At 47.3% G+C, this 21,661-nt stretch overlaps 1 protein-coding gene across 2 annotated transcripts in view; it reads right to left on the bottom strand.

The window, feature by feature from the left end:
* LOC117730349 (filamin-B) overlaps positions 1 to 21,661 on the bottom strand; it is a 47,550-nt gene that overhangs the window by 9,256 nt on the left and 16,633 nt on the right. The window contains exons 5-35 of one of the 2 annotated variants that reach the window (XM_034532011.1): positions 20,624 to 20,771; positions 20,382 to 20,500; positions 20,200 to 20,274; positions 19,941 to 20,103; positions 19,648 to 19,848; positions 19,428 to 19,565; positions 18,512 to 18,638; positions 16,408 to 16,544; positions 16,138 to 16,331; positions 15,799 to 15,912; positions 15,540 to 15,683; positions 9,758 to 9,881; positions 8,273 to 8,433; positions 8,074 to 8,164; positions 7,824 to 7,978; positions 7,481 to 7,598; positions 7,304 to 7,383; positions 6,998 to 7,183; positions 5,720 to 6,034; positions 5,473 to 5,590; positions 4,643 to 4,843; positions 3,920 to 4,093; positions 3,660 to 3,822; positions 3,388 to 3,548; positions 2,775 to 3,066; positions 2,438 to 2,591; positions 2,147 to 2,336; positions 1,535 to 1,782; positions 1,197 to 1,259; positions 473 to 563; positions 113 to 253 (exon numbers count right to left, since the gene is read on the bottom strand). In XM_034532011.1, the coding sequence (XP_034387902.1) occupies positions 113 to 253; positions 473 to 563; positions 1,197 to 1,259; positions 1,535 to 1,782; positions 2,147 to 2,336; positions 2,438 to 2,591; positions 2,775 to 3,066; positions 3,388 to 3,548; positions 3,660 to 3,822; positions 3,920 to 4,093; positions 4,643 to 4,843; positions 5,473 to 5,590; positions 5,720 to 6,034; positions 6,998 to 7,183; positions 7,304 to 7,383; positions 7,481 to 7,598; positions 7,824 to 7,978; positions 8,074 to 8,164; positions 8,273 to 8,433; positions 9,758 to 9,881; positions 15,540 to 15,683; positions 15,799 to 15,912; positions 16,138 to 16,331; positions 16,408 to 16,544; positions 18,512 to 18,638; positions 19,428 to 19,565; positions 19,648 to 19,848; positions 19,941 to 20,103; positions 20,200 to 20,274; positions 20,382 to 20,500; positions 20,624 to 20,771 (4,786 nt within the window). The remainder of the gene's footprint in view (positions 1 to 112; positions 254 to 472; positions 564 to 1,196; positions 1,260 to 1,534; positions 1,783 to 2,146; positions 2,337 to 2,437; positions 2,592 to 2,774; positions 3,067 to 3,387; positions 3,549 to 3,659; positions 3,823 to 3,919; positions 4,094 to 4,642; positions 4,844 to 5,472; positions 5,591 to 5,719; positions 6,035 to 6,997; positions 7,184 to 7,303; positions 7,384 to 7,480; positions 7,599 to 7,823; positions 7,979 to 8,073; positions 8,165 to 8,272; positions 8,434 to 9,757; positions 9,882 to 15,539; positions 15,684 to 15,798; positions 15,913 to 16,137; positions 16,332 to 16,407; positions 16,545 to 18,511; positions 18,639 to 19,427; positions 19,566 to 19,647; positions 19,849 to 19,940; positions 20,104 to 20,199; positions 20,275 to 20,381; positions 20,501 to 20,623; positions 20,772 to 21,661) is intronic. The other variant, XM_034532012.1, reaches the window with a different exon arrangement.

The following is a 21,661-nucleotide window of genomic DNA, read 5'->3' as shown; positions in this document are numbered from 1 at the left end:
CAACACACACACACACACACACACACGTTAACATTTACAGGTAAAAGAAATCCGGACAGCACTCTATTTCACCTCTCTAACTAGGTGTGTGTGTGTGTGTGTGCGCTCTAACCTGGGATGTGTGTGCCGTTGTACTTGATGTGCATCTCGTGCAGGCCGGCCTCGGTGGGCGAGTACTGCACCGTGACCGTCCCATCCAGGTTGTCCGAGATCACCGGCTGAGCCGATTTACCTGAAGGCATCAGCACCTCACCTGAGGGGGAGGAGTTAGAGAGGGGGAGGAGTTAGAGACACAAATATTCTGTTCATATTCCCATTCGATTGCCATAGTTATGACTTATTTTTGATATAAAGTAGATATCTTGTATAGATTTAGTCTTACGGTGGAGCAGTTGTCATCTTGCATACTCCCCTTATTATTATCATCATCAGGTTAAAGGTTAAAGGTTATTCCCAGCGGCCTCCCTCTCACCTGTGATCTCTCCCTTCCTGAAGGAGAAAGGAATCACCATGTCGAACGGCCTGAAGCCGCTTCCATTGACGCCGATGGGCTCCGACGTCACCTGGAGGAGACAGACGGAGTCAACGCGGAGAACTACTTCCTGTGTGAGCGACACGCTGCTGCAGCATCCAAGCCCCGCCCCCACACACACACACACACACAAAGGGGCATCCTGGGAAGTGTAGTGCGATGGAGCAGAGAAGAAGAAGGAGGAGGAGGATGACTCTGATGCAGCCACAGCGATGAAGAGTGCACTGGGGAAGAAGAAAGAGCGCGAAACCACCACAACAACAACAACAAACACACCCCCTGTGTCCTCAAACACGCGTAACCATGGCAACGCCTTCTGCAACACATCACACTAGGCGTTTGCTGCGATCCCATTGGCTGAGACAAAAAGAGAAGCGATGACATGGAGGAGAAGCGGGGCAAGCAAAAAGAGAGATGAAGTTTTTAAAACCAGCAGCCACCTGCAAGAGAGGAGCAGTTAGAGTGTGTGTGTGTGTGTGTGTGTGAGAGAGAGTGTGTGTCTACCGTGTGTGTGTGTGTGTATGTGTCTACCGTGTGTCATTTTAAAAAGGGAAATTTCACCCAAATAACAAATACATAGATGGCATGTTCAAACTTAGTAAAGTAAGTAAAGAAGTGTGTGTGTGTGTGTGTGTGTATGTCTGTGTGTGTTTGGGGTACACACAGCTCGGGGGGAGGCCAGTTGTCCAGACGTCTGCGCTTGGATCATGGGTACCTCATCAGTGGCCTGAAGACATGACAGTAAGGGTTAAAATCTGACCACACACACAGCTGTGGCATCCTGGGTAAATCTGTAAACTTGAAGGGGACAAAAAGTTAATCTTGAACCAACTTTTCACCATCGTGTGGTCCTTTAAATATTAATAAACATGATTAAATATAAATATAGTGAGATCTCCATCCGTCTTCCGTTCAAGGCTGCAGCAGATGACATGAACCCATTTGGGATCCCCAATCGGAGTCCCGTGAAGCCCCCAATGACGACGCCTCGGCCCCCCTCACCATGACTTTGAAGGGGCTGCGGGGGACGTTTTCCCCCCCGAAGCGGACGTAGATGACGTAGTTCCCGGGCGCCGGCGCCGTGTAGAAGATGTCGAAGGTGCCGTCCTCGTTCTCCAGCACCTCGGCCTCCACCTCGCTGCCGTCGGGCTGAACCACCACGCAGCTCACTTTCCCTTTCCCAGCAGCCTTTGCGTTCACCACCAGGCCCAGCTCCTCGCCGATGGTCACCGTGGGACCCACGCCTGGACCTGGGCCGAGGGATTTTATTAGATTCTTTAATAGTTTTACTCCCCCCAATGTTTAAAAAAAAAAAAAAAAATATATATATATATATATATATATATATATATAAAAAAAAGAAAAAAATATATAATATAAATATAATAAATAAAATATGTATATATACACATATTTTAAAATATATATATATATTTATTTATTTATGAATTATCTATATTTGTTAGTTTAATAATTTAGTCCTATTTATTTTGTATTTATTTATTTCTGTTTGTTTATTCATTTACTCATATTTATTAATTCATCCATTTAATTAATTAATTAATTATATATGTATATTATACACCTGTAAAAACATCACCCGAGGTCACGTACCGGTGACTGTGCACTTGCTGGCGTCTCCGGTTGCCGCGGCGCGGACTCGATAGGGCGAGGCGGGGATGTCGTCGCCGCCGTACTTTATGACGATGGTGTAGCGGCCGGCGCGGTCGGGGATGTAAGACACGCTGTACGTACCGTCACCGTTGTCGTGGATACTGGGCTGCTTGGGTTTACCATCCTGGTCCTGGAGCGGGAGGAGGACGGACAGTTTGAGCGTTACGTTTTTTAAAATGCGTGGGTATAATAACGTGTGTGTGTGTGTGTGTGTGTGTGTGTGTGACTGACGGTGATGAGCACGCTCAGTTGGCCCTGGCCGGCGTCCTTGGCGTCGATGTCGAACTCCACGGGGAAGCTGGCGGGGACGCCGCTGGTCAGCCCGGGGCCGCTGGCTCGCACTTTGCTGGCATCGTGAGTGGGCAGGACCCGGAACTTGAAGGGACTGAAGAGACCACGGACAGCGTTACTACAGACCCCCTCCTTCTACGGGACGGTGCTGACGTGCTCCCGAGCAAGGCACTCACTAACACTGCAGTACGTGGGGATAACTATTTAACTAGTTAATTAAAACTTTCTCCAGATTCCTGAACTCGAGCACTTGTGTGGTGCAGTAACCGCTCCGTACCTGCGGGGGACGTCCTCCTCCGCGTACTTGACGGCCACCGCGTACGGCCCCTCCACGGACGGCGTGTAGGCCACCAGGTGGGTCCCGTCCCCGTTGTCCGTCACCTCCACGGGCTCCGCCACGCCTTTAGGGGCGGAGACGGCCACGGCCAGCGGGGCCACGCCGGCCTTCCTGCAGTCCACGGTGAAGGATTGTGGGATGTTGGCCCTGACCCCGGAGCCCACGCCGGGACCCGACACCTTGACCTTACTGGGGTCCACCTCGTCCGTCACCGGGACCTTGAATGGACTCCCTGGAGGTAACGGGAAAGGGAAGTATTAGCCTTTTAACGATCGACTAATTGCAGTCGCTCCATAAAGTTTATGGCGCCGTCACAAGTGGTTTCTGGGTAATGTGGTTTCTGCATCACAGCCGAACCCGCGGAGCAGCTGTTATGACTCAAGATGGTGAACGAGTCTTTTCTTCTTTCTTTATAACCACATCTTTAGTTTTAAATGTTATACGGGACTCGGCGTTAAAGGGGGCCTTCTTTGGTTTTACGAAAAGTTTAAAGAAAATCCATGTTACCGTTCTACATTTGTAATAATCCGATCCTTTAAGAAAACTCTCTCACCGGGGACGTGCTCTCCTCCGTAGGTGATGTTGACGTCGTAGAGGCCGGGCGTGAGGGGAACGTACTCCACGCTGCAGCTGCCGTCCTTGTTGTCCATGCAGGACATCTTGGACTCCGACGGACCCTCCACGGTGATGCCGAGACCGCCGATACCCGCCCCTCTGGGGGAAGGATCGATACGGTAGTCAAGCAAACGGTTTTGACCTGAAGGTCGAGTCTTTTTTTTTTTCTTCCATTGGCGAGAAGAAAAAAAATAAATAAAAAAAATGTACCTGGTGATGATGTTGAAGTCGTTGGGTTTGCCGGTCAGCGCCTGCTGGAGGCCGGGGCCGGTAGCCACCACCCTGCCGGGGTCACATCCCTCCGTCACGGACACCTTGAACGGGCTCTTGGGAACCGGCGTGTCGTCGTACAGGACGTGGACGCTGTGGACGCCTGAAATACACACAGACAGACAAGCTGATGATGATCGGCACGTTGCTGTCGGTTACGGTTCAAGAGGTCACGGCTTCTTTTTTTTTTTTTACGTTACCGTTCTCGAAGGGAGTGTAATCGACGTTGTAGACCCCGGTGGCGTTGTCGGTGATCTGGCAGTCCGTCAGCGCGCCGGACGGGTTCCTGACCTCCGCCTTCACGTGGTCGCCTCCCCGCCGGGTCAGAGGGCGGGCGTCCACCGTGAACGACGTGGTGGCTTCTCTGAAAACGGCTGCCGGGGGGGAGAGAGAGAAAAGTAAAAAATAGGCCCTTTTACGGGTCGCGGTTGGGCTCTGCTCCGCATGTCGGATTAGACCAACGAGAGGAACCCGGAGGACGTGGGCGGAGGTCTAATGAAAGACTCACTTTGGTTATCCGCCCCTCACAATCGATGTTTACCGTAAAATAATGTCAGCCCTTTAAAAACAGTCCAAAAGCAGCAGATTTGACTTTAAGTTGTTTAGCTTCAACTTCTTCTAGTGGCTCTCGTAGCTTTGTTTTACAGGGGAAAAATAAGGCAATAAAAAGCCACAGCACACCACCTGCTCAGCAGACACACACACACACACACACACACACAAAAGAGACCAGCTGGTGGACACATTGAAGCATTTATCAGATAAAGAGACAGATGTTGAGCTCAGCAGCTGGTGGAGACCCAAAATGGAGCTAAAAGGGCTCAAAATTCAATCACATTGCTCCATAACTGATGGATGAGTTCATAAGAAACTCTTAAATAAACAACAACAACACACGGACTGTCAGATGGACCACAATGCACCTTGTCCTTCCACGCCGGGTCCGAACACTTTGACCTTGGAGGTGTCGACGGCGGCGTCCACCATCACCTTGGCGGGGAACCCGGGCACGGCCTTGCCCCCGTACTTCAGCAGCAGGGTGTACATGCCGGAGGTCAGGGGCACGTAGGTCGCCGTGTACGTCCCGTCTTTGTTGTCCACCACCTCAGTCTTCGCCTTCGCGCCTGAAAAAAACGACACCGTCACGTTTCCACATCCACGTCGCCTGAACGTCTTTAAGGATGTTAAAGACGTTAAAGACTACGACGGCACGTTATCGTCGTGGTGAAGATATTATGTAGAATTTGCAGTTTCCTTTTCCATTTAATAGTTAAAGGATCGTTTCTTTCAGTAAAATACTGAGAAACCAACTTGAGATGATTTAGACCCTCTGATTTTAGACCCTTTATGCCTCAGATGAAAGGTCAGAGGTGGCTGCGTCAACGTATTAATGATGTACAGATAATTAAATTCCTTCATTTGGTTATTAATCTGACTGCACCACAGAAACATCACCGTCCCAAAATATATATAAAAATGTAAAACAAAAGCTATATGAATTCTCTTTCTGAAGGAGACTGATGAGAATCATGTCTAGATATCAGATACCAGCAGCCAGTTAGCTTAGCTTAGCATAAAGACTGGAAACGGGGGGGGAAACTGCTAGCCTGGTTCTGAAAATCCACCTACCAGCACCCCTAAAAGGAACACACGTCTCACAACTAATGGACAACATGTTCAAGCACCGCTAACGGGGTGTGTACTGGTATACTGGTATACTGGTGTACTGGTATACTGGTTACGTTGGCGTTACCAGAGGCTGGTGCGGAGCCAGTCGGACTGGTGGCCGAGGACTCTGGTACGGCCTCCAGGCTGAGTTGACCCGGTCCGGCCCGGGAACAGTCCACGTTCACCACGCTGGTCTCTCCAACCTGCAGAGACGCGACAAGAGTCAGAGGCTCAAAATCCAGAAGCTTTGACGAAACATCGGATTTAACCTGCATCAGGTTTTTATATATAAAAAATAAATAAATAAATAAATAAATAAATAAATTGCTCACCTTGGCTCTTTTCAGGCCCGACCCAGACGCCACCACCTTTGAGGGGTCGAAGGGCATTTGGACGTCGGCCTTGAACGGGGAGCCGGGGATGTGGACCTCCTCGAACAGGATGTTAACCAGGTAGTCCCCGGGCTCGGTGGGCAGGTAGGAGACGGAGCAGGTGCCGTCGCCGTTGTCGGAACACTCGATCTTGGCCTCGGTCGGGCCCTCCACCGTCAGACCCAGACCTCCGGTGCCGGCGCCCTTGGTGTCGATGGTGAACTCCGCAGAGTCACCCACCAGACCTCCCTTCAGACCGGGACCGAACGCCTTCACCTGGAGGGGAAGACGGCGATGGAGCCACTTAGTACTCATTTTGTTTGTATGTTGTTGTTTTTGAACCCCTTGTCCCTTTTTTTTTTTTTAACCACAAACAAGTAAACATTGAAAGGTAAAAGTTGACTAAGTTTTGTAGAAATAAAGATATTTTAATCCATTTTTAGTTTTTACAAGAATTGTACACGTACATTCTTATAAATGTTTTTATTTTTCCTTCTTCTGTATTCTCCATACACATTTTTATATATTAATTTATATATTTGAATATATAATATAAATATAAATATATTAATATGTATACTATAAATAAATATATATATATATATATATATATATATATATATAATAAATATATATATATATATATATATATATATATAATAAATATATATATAATAAATATATATAATATAAATATATATAATATAAATATATATAATATAAATATATGATGTATAATATAAATAAATATATATATATATATAATAAATATATATATATAATATAAATATATGATGTATAATATAAATAAATATATAATAAATATATATATATATATATATATATATATATATATATATATATATAAATAAATAAATATATATATATATAATAAATATAAATAAATATATATATAGTAAATATAAATAAATAAAATATATATATATATAATAAATATATATAATATAAATATATTAATATGTATAATATAAATATATATATATATATATATAATATAAATATATATTAATTTAAATATATAATATAAATATATTATTATTATATATTATTCTTTTATAAAAGATAAAAATGCCATCAAGACAAAGAATACAAGATTTATTTTGTTGAACATCTATGCATGAAAAATAAAAATAAAATAAATATTAAATCGAGTTGGAGTTTTAAGGAGGTAAGGAAACGTGGCTGTAGAGAAGAAGAAAAACAACATGCTGCCGTTACCTTGCTCGGGTCTGGAGGCAGCTGGGCCTCCACGGGGAAGGGGCTCCCGGGGACCGGGTGTCCGTCGTAGGACACGTTGACCGCGTGGACCCCTTCTTCTGTCGGGGTGTAGCGGACCAGACTGACGCCGGCTTTAGATGGCTGAGGCTCCATCGTACACTTGACCGCCCGCTGGCTGGGACTCATCTGGTGACCAACGCGAGGACACAATGAACGCCAAAGGCCTCTCCATGTTTCTGTTGTTATTTATTTAGGAAACCAAAAAGACCAAAAAGCAACAATGTTGCCCCCGAGACAAACACTCACCACTGCCACCTCCAGACGACCTTGACCTCCTGCACCTTTGGTGTCCACCATAAACTGCTGCTCCTGATTGACCTCCGGTCCTGAAAGACATTTTTGTTAATTGACAAAATAACTTATTATTATTGTTAACGAGTCCCTTCACAGTTTGGACCCGCTTAGAAAGACGAGATGTCTTACTCCCTTCCAGGTTGTCCAGGGTGACTCTGCTCAGATCCAGCGGGGCGGCGACGCCGACCGCGAAGGGGCTCTTGGAGACGGGGTCTCCTCCGAACGTCACGGTGATCGTCTGCTCCCCCTGCAGACACACGACATGCAGATGAAGCCTCGACAGGTACCCGACAGGAAAGGTACGAGAAGGAGGGAGGCCATTTAAAATCCACTGAAAACGTGGAGAATTTGAGCGTTTTTTTTCGCCGCGTGTTCAACGCTCCCGTGGAACAGGTGGGCGTCGGGCCGCATTTTGTCATGCGGTCGACGTACAGGTGAGTCTGCAATGCGAGCGGGTTTTTTTCCGGCGTACCTGTTGCACGGGCGTGTATTTGACGGTCTGGGAGTAGTCGTAGTTGTCGATGACGTCGAAGTCATCGACGGGGGAGGAGAAGGAGACGTCCAGCGGCGCTTTGCCGGCTCCTTTCGTCAGCACTGTGAAATGAGTCGGCTTACCGCTCTCCACACCTGCACAGGTGGGGGGGGGGGGGAATTGGTAATTGGGTCCTTGTATGATTGTGTGTGTGTGTGTGTGTGTGTGTGTGTGTGTGTGTGTGTCTCACCAGTACGAGCCAGTCCAGGACCCTCGGCCTTGACCTTCGATGCATCGTGAGAAGGTTCAACTTTGATGTAAAATGGACTCTGTGGAACTTCCTGTGTGGAGAGAAATACAAAAGCATCAGAACAAAACCACCTTCTTCACCGCGTGTGTGTGCGTGTGTGTGTGTGTGTGTGTGTGTGTGTGCGTGCGTGTGTGTGTACCTTGTCAGTGAACAGGACTTTGATGGTGAGCTTCCCGGCTGCAGGAGGCATGTATTTGACGGTGAAGGTGTCGTTGGCGTTGGGGATGATGTCAAAGTCCACGTCGGCCTCTTTGTCTCCGACCATGTTGGCTTCACACTTGATGCCCACGCTGACGTCGCCTGGGTGAACGCACAAGAACACAACCACCAAACCAAAAAAAAGGTTGAGAAACAATACAAGATTTAGAAGAAATGCAATATTTCTTCTTTTCTTTCCTTGGCCTGCCACAAGGGGGCGCTAGACTGTTTTATTAAAACGTGTTTTGCCCCAGGATGCTTCACTGCCTGCAGACTCTCTTGTGTAAACAAGGCACCGACAGTGCAGCACAATGAAAGTGTTTCCTGCTGCAGAACAGAGCCGTCAATCACAGCGGGAAGGAATGCAAAGCACGAGAGGAATGAAGCCGTGAAACTGTGTCACGGTCAGATTCTTCAACCTCCAACGAACTGAAACACTCCTCTCCGTCTTCCGGCTTCGCCCACGAGAACCAGGCACGAAATTAAAAAGTAAAAACTGTGTCACTTCTCAAAGTACACACTAAAATATGACACGGATGAATAGTGGAGAGGTGGGTTGTTCTGCAGCAGTAAATAATGAAGCTTTAATGGGTCTTTATTTACTTTCACCATTTTTCAACCAGAATTGGCAGGTAAAAATTAAATAAAAAAAGGGAAACCCCCCCCCCCCCAAAAAAAAGGGTGATACTCTTTTCCCAGTAGATGAATTTATCTTTGTTGTTTTTATCCTGGTGTTTTCCTGTTTAACGGCAGGAGAGTTTAGTAAACAGTGAAAATGTTACAGTTGTACAGTTTTGAATAGTTTTATTTTGTTTAGTTCGAGTTTAAATCGTCTGCCCGGAGCTGCTGGCTTTGAGGAGAGCTTTTTTACGTTAATAAATTATAATAATTGCCCAAATCCCTGTTGATTTAATAAATTATTAGACTATTAATTTAAGTGTTAGTATGCAAACTACCGTTCTATTAACTATGCATGAGCTCAATATGTATTATGTAGGCTTTAACACAGATAAACGCGTTAAACATGCAAGCTATAAGGAGGGTTTGCAACGTTGCTCTTTCATGTATTTTCGTACTTTTGTGCATGTAGGTGAGGAAGCGTGACCTTGTGTGTGTGTGTGTGTTCTGCTCAGGAAGGTCAGTGATGGATTTCCCGTCAGGATGTTTCTTCCTTGAGATCACTGCCAGCACATACCAGGGGGAAACGTGTGTGTGTGTGTGTGTGAATTACTCAAATGATATAAAAGGTCAACGTTTGGCCTCACATTTATGTGTGTTGTTCTGACACAGATGGAAACTGCTTTAACACCAAATAAAGCTGTCTGTGGGAGATTTTCTGTCTTAATTATCACTCTGTGTGTGTGTGTGTGTGTGTGTGTGTGTGTGTGTGTGTGTGTGTGTGTGTGTGTGTGTGTGTGTGTCTTACCATCTCCAGCTCCTGAACAGTCCACGGTGAAGTGCGTTGGCTCGTTGGCCTTCAGGCCGGTTCTCTCCACTCCAGGACCGAACACCTTGACCATCTTGGGGTGGCTGCCTTTACCCACGTTCACCTGAAAGCATCACCACAACAGGAAAGCACATCACTTATTTTAAAAAGGTTATTTAAAGGACATTTCCTTCCTCAGATCCCACTGCTATGTGTAAACGGCACAGCGGTTAATTAGTTTTTTTTAGTATTTTAATTACAAAGAATGAACACCTAATATGGAGTGCCACAGGGCTCCATCATGGATCCCCTACTTTTCAGTCTTTTTTTTATTTTATAAATATATAATAATTGCACTACACTTAATTAAAAACAGAAGTGACACGTCAATGTAGTTTAGGTAGGAATAGTGACATGTTTTAACTTAAAAGCAGTCAGAATAGACAACTGAACCTAAACTTCATATCAGCTGCCATAAAAGTTTATACTTTTTATTAATTCTAAAGCAGGGGGCCTATATTTGGACAGGAGCCACAAGATATGCCAAGAACAGTAAATATTACGGGGAGGCCTTGAAAGTACCACGAGCCTCTTTAGATATACCCTGCATTGGATTGGAAGCTCTTCTTGTTTGTCAAACCTGTTCAAAGTGAACAGATTTCTCTTTAGTTTCAAGCTTTACGTTAGATCACGCTTCCTACTAAGTTTTACGCCTAAATAACGGTTCGGAAGAGTAATCAGAGTAGTTTTTCTTCTGTAGCTGCTGCAGACGATGTTTTGCAGCATGCAAGAGGTTAACGGTATAAAACAACGGGGACGTCAAGTCCAGACAAATCCTGTCAGGTGGAGTCGGTGAACTAGTTTTACCCAAACGCATTAGAGATCGAGCTTAATCGCATTTTCACTCGAAGAATAAAAGTTGAAACAATTGTACACAGCTACACAATGTTTTATGAACACATTTGGAGATATTTATGGACAGAATAATTGAAGTGTTTGAGAGATAAACATTTGTCACCATTTCTAATTATGTAGAGGATTACACAATCTTTATTTCTGCAGTTAAATATAACATGACACTGAAAGTGGAAGTACACCTTCAATGACTCTCTAAAAAGAAAGCATCAAGGTCACTCAAGCCAGCCGACTAAAGCAAATGAACCAAACGACACAGTAAAACATTTAAATGAAACGTCAGCATTTATTTGTTAACCAATCTAAACTTTCCACTTAAGTGGATAGAAATAAAAGATTAAGGCGGGTTTCATTCAACATGTTAGTTACAGATGCACTCTTAACAAAATGTAAGCATTAAAGAAAAAGCATGCATTGCATGGATGGATGCATGCACAAAAACAACAATAATTGACGAAATTAACCTTTTGGAAAACAATCAGGAATAAAACGTTCCTCGGAAATATTTTACTTGGAGAGTCACCTCGATCATTTTAAACGTAATACACAGATCAAAAGTCCACTGACAGCAACGCATACAAACTAGACCTCAGTCTGGGGAGTGCAACGCATTTCTCCAACTTGAAAAGCTCAGAAGCGTTTTAAGATTTAAGTTTGTTTATCAGCCGTCTTCCAGGTTTGTGACTCAAGTTGAAGACAGAGAGCCCCGAAAGGGTTTTTATCCATCAACCAGGGGGTGCAAACATGGAGGCGCTCATTGAAGATGCACAGGAAGTTCATCCGGAGCAGGTTTACGGCTCAAGGTCACACGTCAAAGTCACCAAAGTTGAACTCGATTTATTTTACCCCACTAAATATGCAATTTACAACCAAAACTTATATTTAACTTGCCATCAGACAGAGCCCAGAGCATGCCATCAAGCCCTTGGCATCAAAAAAGTAAAAAATAAAATGTGTTTTCAATGCAAAATAAGTGCAGTTTTGAGCCGTTTTTTTCCCCATCACGGCCGTGAATATTACCGACAGTTCGAGTCAGGTCACGGGTTTTCAAACCCTGGATCCCTCTCACACCTTGAAAAAGGTGTTCCCAGCAGCGCCGAGCTTTGGGTGCGACTGTTTACTCTCCAGCCATCGAACTGTATCAACACCGAAGTCGGAGGGGAAGGTGCAGCCGGTGCCCGCAGGCCGACTGCGGCTCCCGACAAGCCCGCCGATGACATCACCGCTCAAACCTCTTCGAGCACCGCTCGTTATTAAACGAGTACAAACTCCTCTGGGCCGGTCGCAGAGATGCGCAAAGACCAACGCTAACCTCTCGTGACCTCGGAGGACGTTAAGAACAAAACGCTACAGATGTTCACTTCAAAAAGTCTCCAAGAACCGCCATCGCATCCCTTCGAGGACTTTGACCCCCCCCCCCCCCCCCCGACACAATGAAAGAGAAGGTCTTTGCCAACTCCAGAGGTCTGTTGGCATTGTCGTGGCACACAATCTCATATCCAGACACATCTAAGGCCGGTCGAGAGGCTTCTCAAAGGGAATTATTTACCCTGCGGGTGAAACTCTAAAATAAATAAAAGCCTCAACAGGGAAGACAGCTGATAAAGTCAGAAAGCTCACGGCGATACGCACAAGGCAAACAAATCTCTCACTGCGATTAAAGATTGTTTTTTAAAGGGTGGTGCAAAGAAGACTTGGTGTGCATATCTCAACAGTTAAATGAAAACCGTCAGAGTGGACTTGCATTGAATAAAAATGATGAAACAGCTTTTCAATCATAATAAAAAGGAGTCTCATAAAAATCATGCCTGCAGGTTTCATCGTCCAATAAAAACCTCTTTTTAAAACAAACACGGGGTGTTTTTGCTTCCCGCAGTTAAACATTTGAAGACAAAAAAAAAGGTTTTCATTCAAGGCGATAAAAGAAATAAAATGAAAATCACATGCAGAGCTTCACCGATCTGAACCTCTCGCGCCTGAAACTGCAGTCGAGTTTTTTTTGTTTTTTTTAAAGCTCCTTTTAACCAGCTGGAGGTTTGTTCGTATCGTACGATAAAAAATACAAAATAAAAACAGTTGAAGCAACAAGGCCGTGATCCCTCACCGGCTTCCCTTCGGCATGAACCGATAGGATGGTGGTTTCAGATGGGACCAACAAACAAGGCGGAGCTAGAGCTGTGAGCCAATCGCCCAGAAGACTCTGAATATAAAAATATAATGCAAAGCACACCGACTGAAATTATTTGTTCCAACTAATAACTCAAGAAAAAAATATTTTTATTTTGAGGACCGCCACACTTTGGATCAAGTAGCTGGTAAAACAATAGAATAAGTATTATTTTAAGGAGACAACAGCTGTTGTTTCAGTGTGTCGGATACATAATGAATCAACATTTAACGTAAAAATAAGCATTGTTCGATACAAAGACTCAATATTAAAGGATTCATATCAGGATCGTGGCCAACATGCCGACTTTAAAAGCATTCATCTCGAGTGAGAAAGGTTCAGATGAGTGACGTTCCAGTGGAGCTTAACCAATAAAATAAAGGATATTAAAACAAAAAGACATGAAACAAAGAGAGTTACAGTGCATGGATAGTGGTTACAGTGCAGGAAAAAAACAACTTAATTTAATTAGAAAAAAAAGTTATTAGTGAAGTTACAGAAGTTACAGTGTGGTTCATCAGCTAATACATATAACATGTGAAAATTAAATCAATAACAGTGGAGTTTGTTTCACACGTGAATTATAATGGACATTAGTGAGGGGCAGTAGTGATTGTTATGAAAGTTATTAGGACAAAACAAACTAATATTCATTTATTTAAGTCACTCTGGCACTAACAACTGACCTGAGTTCAGTCAAACGGACGGCGCCACGCTACACGACTCGCCGCGCCACGCTACACGACTCGCCGCGCCACGCTACACGACTCGCTGCGTCACGCTACACGACTCGCCGCGCCACGCTACACGACTCGCCGCGTCACGCTACACGACTCGCCGCGCCACGCTACACGACTCGCCGCGTCACGCTACACGACTCGCCGCGTCACGCTACACGACTCGCCGCGTCACGCTACACGACTCGCCGCGTCACGCTACACGACTCGCCGCGCCACGCTACACGACTCGCCGCGTCACGCTACACGACTCGCCGCGCCACACGACTCGCCGCGCCACACGACTCGCCGCGTCACACGACTCGCCGCGCCACGCTACACTACTCGCCGCGCCACACGACTCGCCGCGTCACACGACTCGCCGCGTCACGCTACACGACTCGCCGCGCCACGCTACACGACTCGCCGCGTCACGCTACACGACTCGCCGCGTCACGCTACACGACTCGCCGCGCCACGCTACACGACTCGCCGCGTCACGCTACACGACTCGCCGCGCCACACGACTCGCCGCGTCACACGACTCGCCGCGCCACGCTACACTACTCGCCGCGCCACACGACTCGCCGCGTCACACGACTCGCCGCGCCACGCCACACGACTCGCCGCGCCGCGCCACACGACTCGCCGCGCCACACGACTCGCCGCGCCGCGCCACACGACTCGCCGCGCCACACGACTCGCCGCGCCACACGACTCGCCGCGCCGCGCCACACGACTCGCCGCGCCGCGCCACACGACTCGCCGCGCCACACGACTCGCCGCGCCACACGCCGCGCCGCGCCACACGACTCGCCGCGCCGCGCTACACGACTCGCCGCGCCGCGCTACACGACTCGCCACGCTACACGACTCGCTACACGACTCACGACTCGCCGCGTCACGCTACACGACTCGCCGCGTCACGCCACACGACTCGCCGCGCCACGCTACACGACTCGCCGCGTCACGCTACACGACTCGCCGCGTCACGACTCGCCCCTCGCAGGGTCTAAAGCTCACTAATTAACGCGCTGTGATCGTTGTTGTGTTAATCTTTCCCAAGTTTGCCGTTTTAAAAGAAAGTCCCGTGCTGGAACTATTTCTTGACGAACGAACGACGTATCCATCCGCCCGGTTCTTCTGTGCAACGAGTACCACTGAGCTGCCGGGTGCAGAAGGTGAGCCCAGGTCCAGGTTTAGGCCTCCGTTGAGGCCCAATGGGGCCAAGCGCGACAACTCCACCCTGACTGAAGACTTCTGGAAGCTTCACTCCGTCACCGATGTTAAACCAGAACATGCAACCCCGCCTAAAACCACAAATTAACCCCCCCCACCCCTGTCTGTGTAGAGATTAAGTAAGCAAACTACAATGTGTTAATTAGTGAGCTTTAGAGATGCACGTAGCCGTGTCCTGTCTTTATGCTAAGCTATGCTAACCACGCCCTGACTTCAGCTCACTTCAAAACACACACACGGTTGATTTTGATCCGTTTGTCCCAACAAAAAAGGATTCCCAAAATGTGGAACTATTAATTAATTAATTAATTTTTTTTACTACGTTGTCCGTGATGGACACATTCATCCATTCATTCACCGATTGATTTCAAATGAGTTTAGATTGTGAGTTTAGGTTGTATTATTTTCCATCATGTTCAATTATAAAGTCACTAAAACCTTCATTATGCAATTTTGTTGATACGATCATTATCAATTTTTTTATTTAGCTTATTTTTAGTTTTCTCTCAAGGCTTAACATTTAAAAAGGTGTTTTCTCACGTGCACTGCGTTTAGTTTTTTTGAAGCAGTGCCTCTCCTCGATGTACGTGACGATAATCACAGGCTTCTTTGTAACTTTGCACTTTAAACTTTCCTCCGTGATAAACGACTCCGATTGGACGACTTTGGCGTACTCGGCCCTAACCGAGGCTCCCGATTGGACGACGACTTTAGCCTCGACCGGATCCTTCGATTGGCTGCTTACCCTGAAGGGGCTGTTGGGCACGCTGACTCCTCCCCAGGTGACGGCCACGGTGTGTTTGAGGGGGGAGGCGGCCGTGTAGGAGCAGGAGTACAGCCCGTCGCCTTTGCTCCTCACCTTCACCTCCATGGGGAGTCCCTCTGCGTCCTGGACCGGCAGACGGGTGAGACAGGTGAGACGGGTGAGACAGGTGAGACGGTCAAAAGCATTGGTGCGTCGGTAGTTGGGTGATTTTGGTACGAGGTTGGTTTCTGCGTCTTACCTGGGCGGTGATCTTCAGAGGTCCTTTCCCAGCATCCTTAGCGCTGACGGTGAACTCGGCAGGTTGGCTGACCAGGATGCCGGTCTTCTCGAGGCCCGGACCGAAAGCCTGGACCTGCAACCACAAAACCAAAACTATTAGAGAGAGATCATTGATTATCATCACCGGGGAAAATACGGCCATATTTTAAAAAGGGTCGGTATTTAGTGAAATATTTTACGGTTTTCTACCGTTTTCTACCGTTTCAGCCGGCTGATGCTCCAAATGAGTGAAAACTAATCAAACTGTGAATACGGGACATTACTTCCTGTCCTCTTGGTTTCCTTTCATCTCACTGACCTTCTCCGGGTCACTGCCGTTGTTGTCGGGGACGATGTGAGCCATGAAGGGGCTGTGCTCGATGTCCTCCTCGTCGCAGGTCACGTGGACGGCGTACTCGCCGGGCTCCGTCGGCCAGTAACGGACGTCGCACGAGCCGTCGTTCTGGTCCTCGCAATCGATTTTGGCCTGAGAAGGTCCCTCGATGGCGAAGCCTGAAGACGTTACATTTGGGATTTTATTTCTGATCCGATTGCTGAACAACAAGTAGGAACCCAAAAATAAACCCACCAAGCACTCCGACATCGGTGCCGACGGACTCCACCACGAAGGTGGCGGCTTTACCCACAGTGCCTCCCTCCAGGCCGGGACCCCAGGCCCTGATCTGCTGAAGCCCCGCCTCCCGACCCACCGACACCTCGAACGGACTGAAAGAGAGAGCAGACTTGTCAAGAGTGAGCGAAAAAAAAACAAATCCACCGCGCCGTGGTCATAAAGACACGCATGACAAACAGTGAATGACTTCCTGCACGCGTGTGTGTGTGTGTGTGTGTGTGTGTGTGTGTGTGTGTGTGTAGGTGCGTGTGTGTATAGGGGGAGTAAGACCACACACTGCATGAGGTCATCCGTGAGGTTGTCAACACACAATTCAACAACCTCAGTGCCTCAGAGCTGTAATCCAACCTTCAGCCTTTTCTGGCTCCGTGTGTGTGTGTGTGTGTGTGTGTGTGTGTGTGTGTGTGTGTGTGTGTGGGAAACTAGCTTCACGCCAAATAAAACTGTCTGTCGGGATTTACCGTCTTCATTCACACAGAGAGGACCTTTTACCTTCAGCTAAGTCTTTGTTTTCTTACTCCATGCTCTTCCTACCTCTGCTGCCATTACTAATAATAGTAACACCAATGGGATCATTTAACAGCGACGGACGGTCTGTTTTTAATTTTACTTTAATTACCGTCGGTATCTGTGTGTGTGTGTGTGTGTGAGAGCACTGAAAACTGTTTGTTGCGTCGCTTCCTTTCCAACAACCTTTCTGAGCTCATCTGTGCTTCCAGGCCGGCCCTCTGGAAGTTTCTCCGAGCCCTGATTCTAATTATCTGTAATGGATGAAGTGCTGAGGTCAGCGGGCCACCTGCTGACAGTCTGGACGTTCAACATCACCACATCTGGACTCGAGAGAGAGAGAGAAACGGCTTCACGCCGACCAGCCTGAAGGCTTGAACCTGCCGTTTCTACAGATGCGTCCAAACGTCCTCTCGTCAAATTAAAATAAAGTTTAAAAGAAAAAGAAGAAAAAAAAAGTCCCTTCTGCCAACTTTCATGTGAACATCCAATCTGCGTCGATGGTAAATGGAGTCCGGCGAAGCAATAAATTAATCGGTGCGTCTTGTAATTACCCAGAAAGCCGAGTTCTCCTGGTCAGCCGTGCCTACATGTCCCAGGATGCATTGCCACAACAAGCCGCCAAGTTATTATTTTTTTTTAAAACGCTTCCGCATCGGCTTCGCTCGGCAGATACTGGGAGGTTGCAGGATGCCCAAAAAAAACAAAACACACTGGGATGTCCCACAATCCTTTGCGAGCGAGAGGGTCAAAAGGTCAAGGGGGGGTCACGGTATGAGGAAGTAGCACGTCCCCCCAACGAATGCATAATCGCATGCAGCCCAGAGGTCGGAGGTCAAACGGCGGCCTGCGGTTCTTCCCACGTCAGGTCACATGACGCCGCTGGATGTCGGGGAAGAACTGCACATGTCGTGGCTGCCAACTCGGCTTTCTGGCTCAAAAAAGACGCGACACAAATTAACAAATTATCGCTTCAAAATCGAACCCGCCGTGCGAGTGTTTAACCTCTATAATCACGACGAGTGTGCTTCCCCCCCCCCCCCCCGGTTTCAAAGAGCATAACAGTCGTTCGTGTTCCGCTCCAACGAAGCGCGAAAAACCCGGCTGATCAGCATTCAGGTTTCTAAAAGCAGGGTTGAAACCGGGTACCAGTCTCCGTGGCAACGCCCGAACGATCCCTCAGTTGAGATGAAATCAAACTGACACCTGCTCAGGGGACAGCTTCCTCAAACACTCCCCCCCCCCAAGAAAAGATTAAAAGACGTCTTCTTCATTGTGGGAACGCTCTGACCCCGTGTGACCTGTGAGGAGGCCTGTACATGATTATGACTGAAGCGCGCACACACACACACACAGTTGGCGTCTCCTGTCATCTGGCTGGCTGCTCAGAAACCGGGGAACTCCCTCTACCAACACTGATCCTCACACAGTCAGCGGTGACAAAGAGAACACGAGGCCAACGCTCACAGTCTGAATTCCCCTGCAGATCCAACCATTCAGATCAGATGAGGTAATTCGTTGAACACACACACACGCACACACCGCCGCTCACCTCTTCGGGATGTGTTGACCCCCCCAGGTGATGGAGACGGTGTGTTTGCCGGTGCTGTTGGGATAATACTCGTAGGAGAACACACCGTCCTGACTGGAGATCTGCTTCACCGGCTCCTCGATGCCTTCCACCCACACACACACACACACACACACACACACACACACACACACACACACACACACACACACACACACACACACACACACACACACACACACACACACACACACACACACACACACACACACACACACACACACACACACACACACACACACACACACACACACACACACACACACACACACACACACACACACACACACACACACACACACACACACACACACACACACACACACACGTTAAGAGAACATCCTGATATTTTGGAAAATATTCCTTTTTTTGTCATCAGTCTAAACCAGTGTCTTTATCGGCTCCGATTTCATTCTTCCATGATCAGTAGTTTTATTCTAAAATACAATATATACACATATAATATATATACATATATATACATACATACATACATACACAAATAATATTATATCAGAATAAAAAACAAACATTTTACTTATAAATGAATAATAACTTTTTTTTTAAAACATTTGACCATTTTTTTTATTTGACTTTTTACGAATAATTAAAAAAAATTTTTTACTTATACAAGAATAATAATTTAAAAAAAACATTTTACTCCCCATCACCTGCTGATGAACCACTCAAATGGGTGACTCCCTTACATGAATGCAATTAAGAAAATAAAAATAATGCACAATAAAAGTTAACTGGAATACAAAAATAAATACACACGTACAGAAGAATGAGGGCGTTAACTATGAACTCGGTAACAAATTAAGTTATAATTCACCCGACAACAAACTTAATTTATTATATCACACGCGGTACTCACTGGGTCCTTTGACGAGCACCTTCAGGTCTCCGCTGCCGGCGTTCCTGGTGTCCACCTTCAGGTCGCCGACCTGCTTCACCCTCATCCCGGACGGCTGGAGGCCGCGACCCGTCGCCCTGCACGCCCCCGGCATGCACGCTGCAAGAGACCCAAAACGTGCACGGTGAGGGCCGTGAAGGTGCGTCGATGTTCACTGCGAAGGAGGTGAAGAGGGACTCACCAGGACCCACGTCCACGCCGAAGGGGCTCCGGGGGATCGCCACCCCTCCGAAGGTGACGGCGACGGCGTGCGGGCCGGCCTGGGTGGGCCGGTAGGTGCAGCGGTACGTGCTGTCGCCCTTGTCCTCCAGCATCACCTCCACGAGGTTCTGGCGCCCCTGAGGGTCTCTGATCGTGGCCGTCACGTCTCCTGTACCGGCTCCTACAGGTAATTACGTCACGGTTACTAATCTGTGTGTGTGTGTGTGTGTGTGTGTGTGTGTGTGTGTGACACCCTCGGAGGTAGTTTCTGACCTGCAGTGTAGATGTCGAAGTAGGTGGGGCTGTTGGCGACTGTGCCCACGGGTTCGATTCCGGGGCCCTTGGCCGTGACCTTGGAGGCGTCGCCCAGCGCCTTGTCGACGTTCACTTCAAACGGACTTTTGGGAATTGGCTGGCCCGCAAACATCACCGTCACCTAGGAAACCAAAAAAAACAAAACAATTACCCAGAAGCAAATCGGCAGATCTAAATCATAATAATTTTTTTTTTTTTATCTGAAACTGAAACTCACCTGGTGAGTTCCCACGACTTTAGGAACGTAGGTGACGCTGAACGTCTTCTTGCCCTCATTAGGCTCCGCCTTCAGCTAAATCGACACACACACACACACAGATTTATAGTTTTACATAAAAACACAACATTGTCATTAAACAGGTGGGGGAGACGGGGGCAGAGGAGGACTTGGTGGCGTACCTCCTCTCTGGTGCCGTCCGGGTGATCCAGGTAGATGGTCACCTGACCCTGACCGGCGCTGAACGTGTCCACGGTGAAGACCGCGGGACGCAGCACTCGGTTCCCCGTCGGTTCAATACCTGCAGAAGAAATCAAAACACTGTTTAAAATCAACAGATACAGTCAGGCATGAGAGAGTGTGAGTGAGTGTGTGTGTGTGTGTGTGTGTGTGTAAATGTGTGTAAGTGTGTGTGTGTGTGTACCTGGTCCGTATGCGCGGGCCTTCTTGGGGTTGAGTTTGGGTTTGAGTGGAGCTCCGGGCTTCAGTTTGGCTTTGGGGAACTGAGACAGGTAGGTCATCACCGACTGTTCGTCCGCACCGGGATTGATGATCTCCTCCGGAGCCATCACCTACACACACACACACACACACATCAGTTTTATACTTTAATATCCCTAAAAAGCTGATTTGGTCTGAAACGGGGGTTCTTCTGGTTTCAGGAGTTCCGGTTCCCCCTGAGAAGGATTCAGTGCAGACCAGCCAAGTTCTTCCACACACACACATAAACCCCCCCCCCCCAAAAAAACACACACACATTTATTCACGGCTTTGTGTCCGTGTGTTATCGTTGCGTTAAAAAACAGGAAGTGGTCTTCACCAAACTGCTGCAGCAGAGTCAGAGCCCTATTGTTTAAAATGTGCCTCGTCTCCTTCACTGGAACAAAGGAGGTCGGACCAGTAACAACAGACACCGGGACGTCCTGACCGCTGAGTCACACGCAAAAAAAAAAAAAGTTTAACCCCGGTGGCCAACACGAGCGTCACGGGGCGTGACGGTGAAGCCGGTCGGCCATGTTGTTTCTGGGAGGAAGGAATCAGCGCTCAACATTATCGATAACAAAAAAAATAACTTAAAAAAAAAAATAAAAAAATGTTATACGAATTATTCAAAAGCGACATAAATACGTTACTAATTAATTCGCTGAAATATCCATTTTGGCTCCAGTTGCATCGGCTTCAAACAGAAGCGTGCAAAAGAAGAAACTCTGGTTCAGTGAGTTTCCTCTGCTGTGAACAATCAGGAAACCGAACGCCGTGTGTGCGAGATGCTGCACGACGACCTTTGACCTTCGGGGAGGGGAAAGAATCCCAGCAGAGCGACTCCTGTTCTCCACCGGGCTGCACGGTGAAGGGGAAAATGTGACGCTTTTTGGCAACGCAGCCGTTGGTTAGCATTGTTAGCATTCCGGGCTAAGAGAGAGGAGTTGGCATAATAAAAAGGCAGCAGGGCTTTTATTGT

Source organism: Cyclopterus lumpus, chromosome 5, assembly GCF_009769545.1.
Source record: "Cyclopterus lumpus isolate fCycLum1 chromosome 5, fCycLum1.pri, whole genome shotgun sequence".
Taxonomy (NCBI): Eukaryota; Metazoa; Chordata; class Actinopteri; order Perciformes; family Cyclopteridae; genus Cyclopterus; species Cyclopterus lumpus.
Note: the sequence above shows the minus strand (reverse complement) of the source record. Positions and strands in the feature narration are given on the sequence as shown.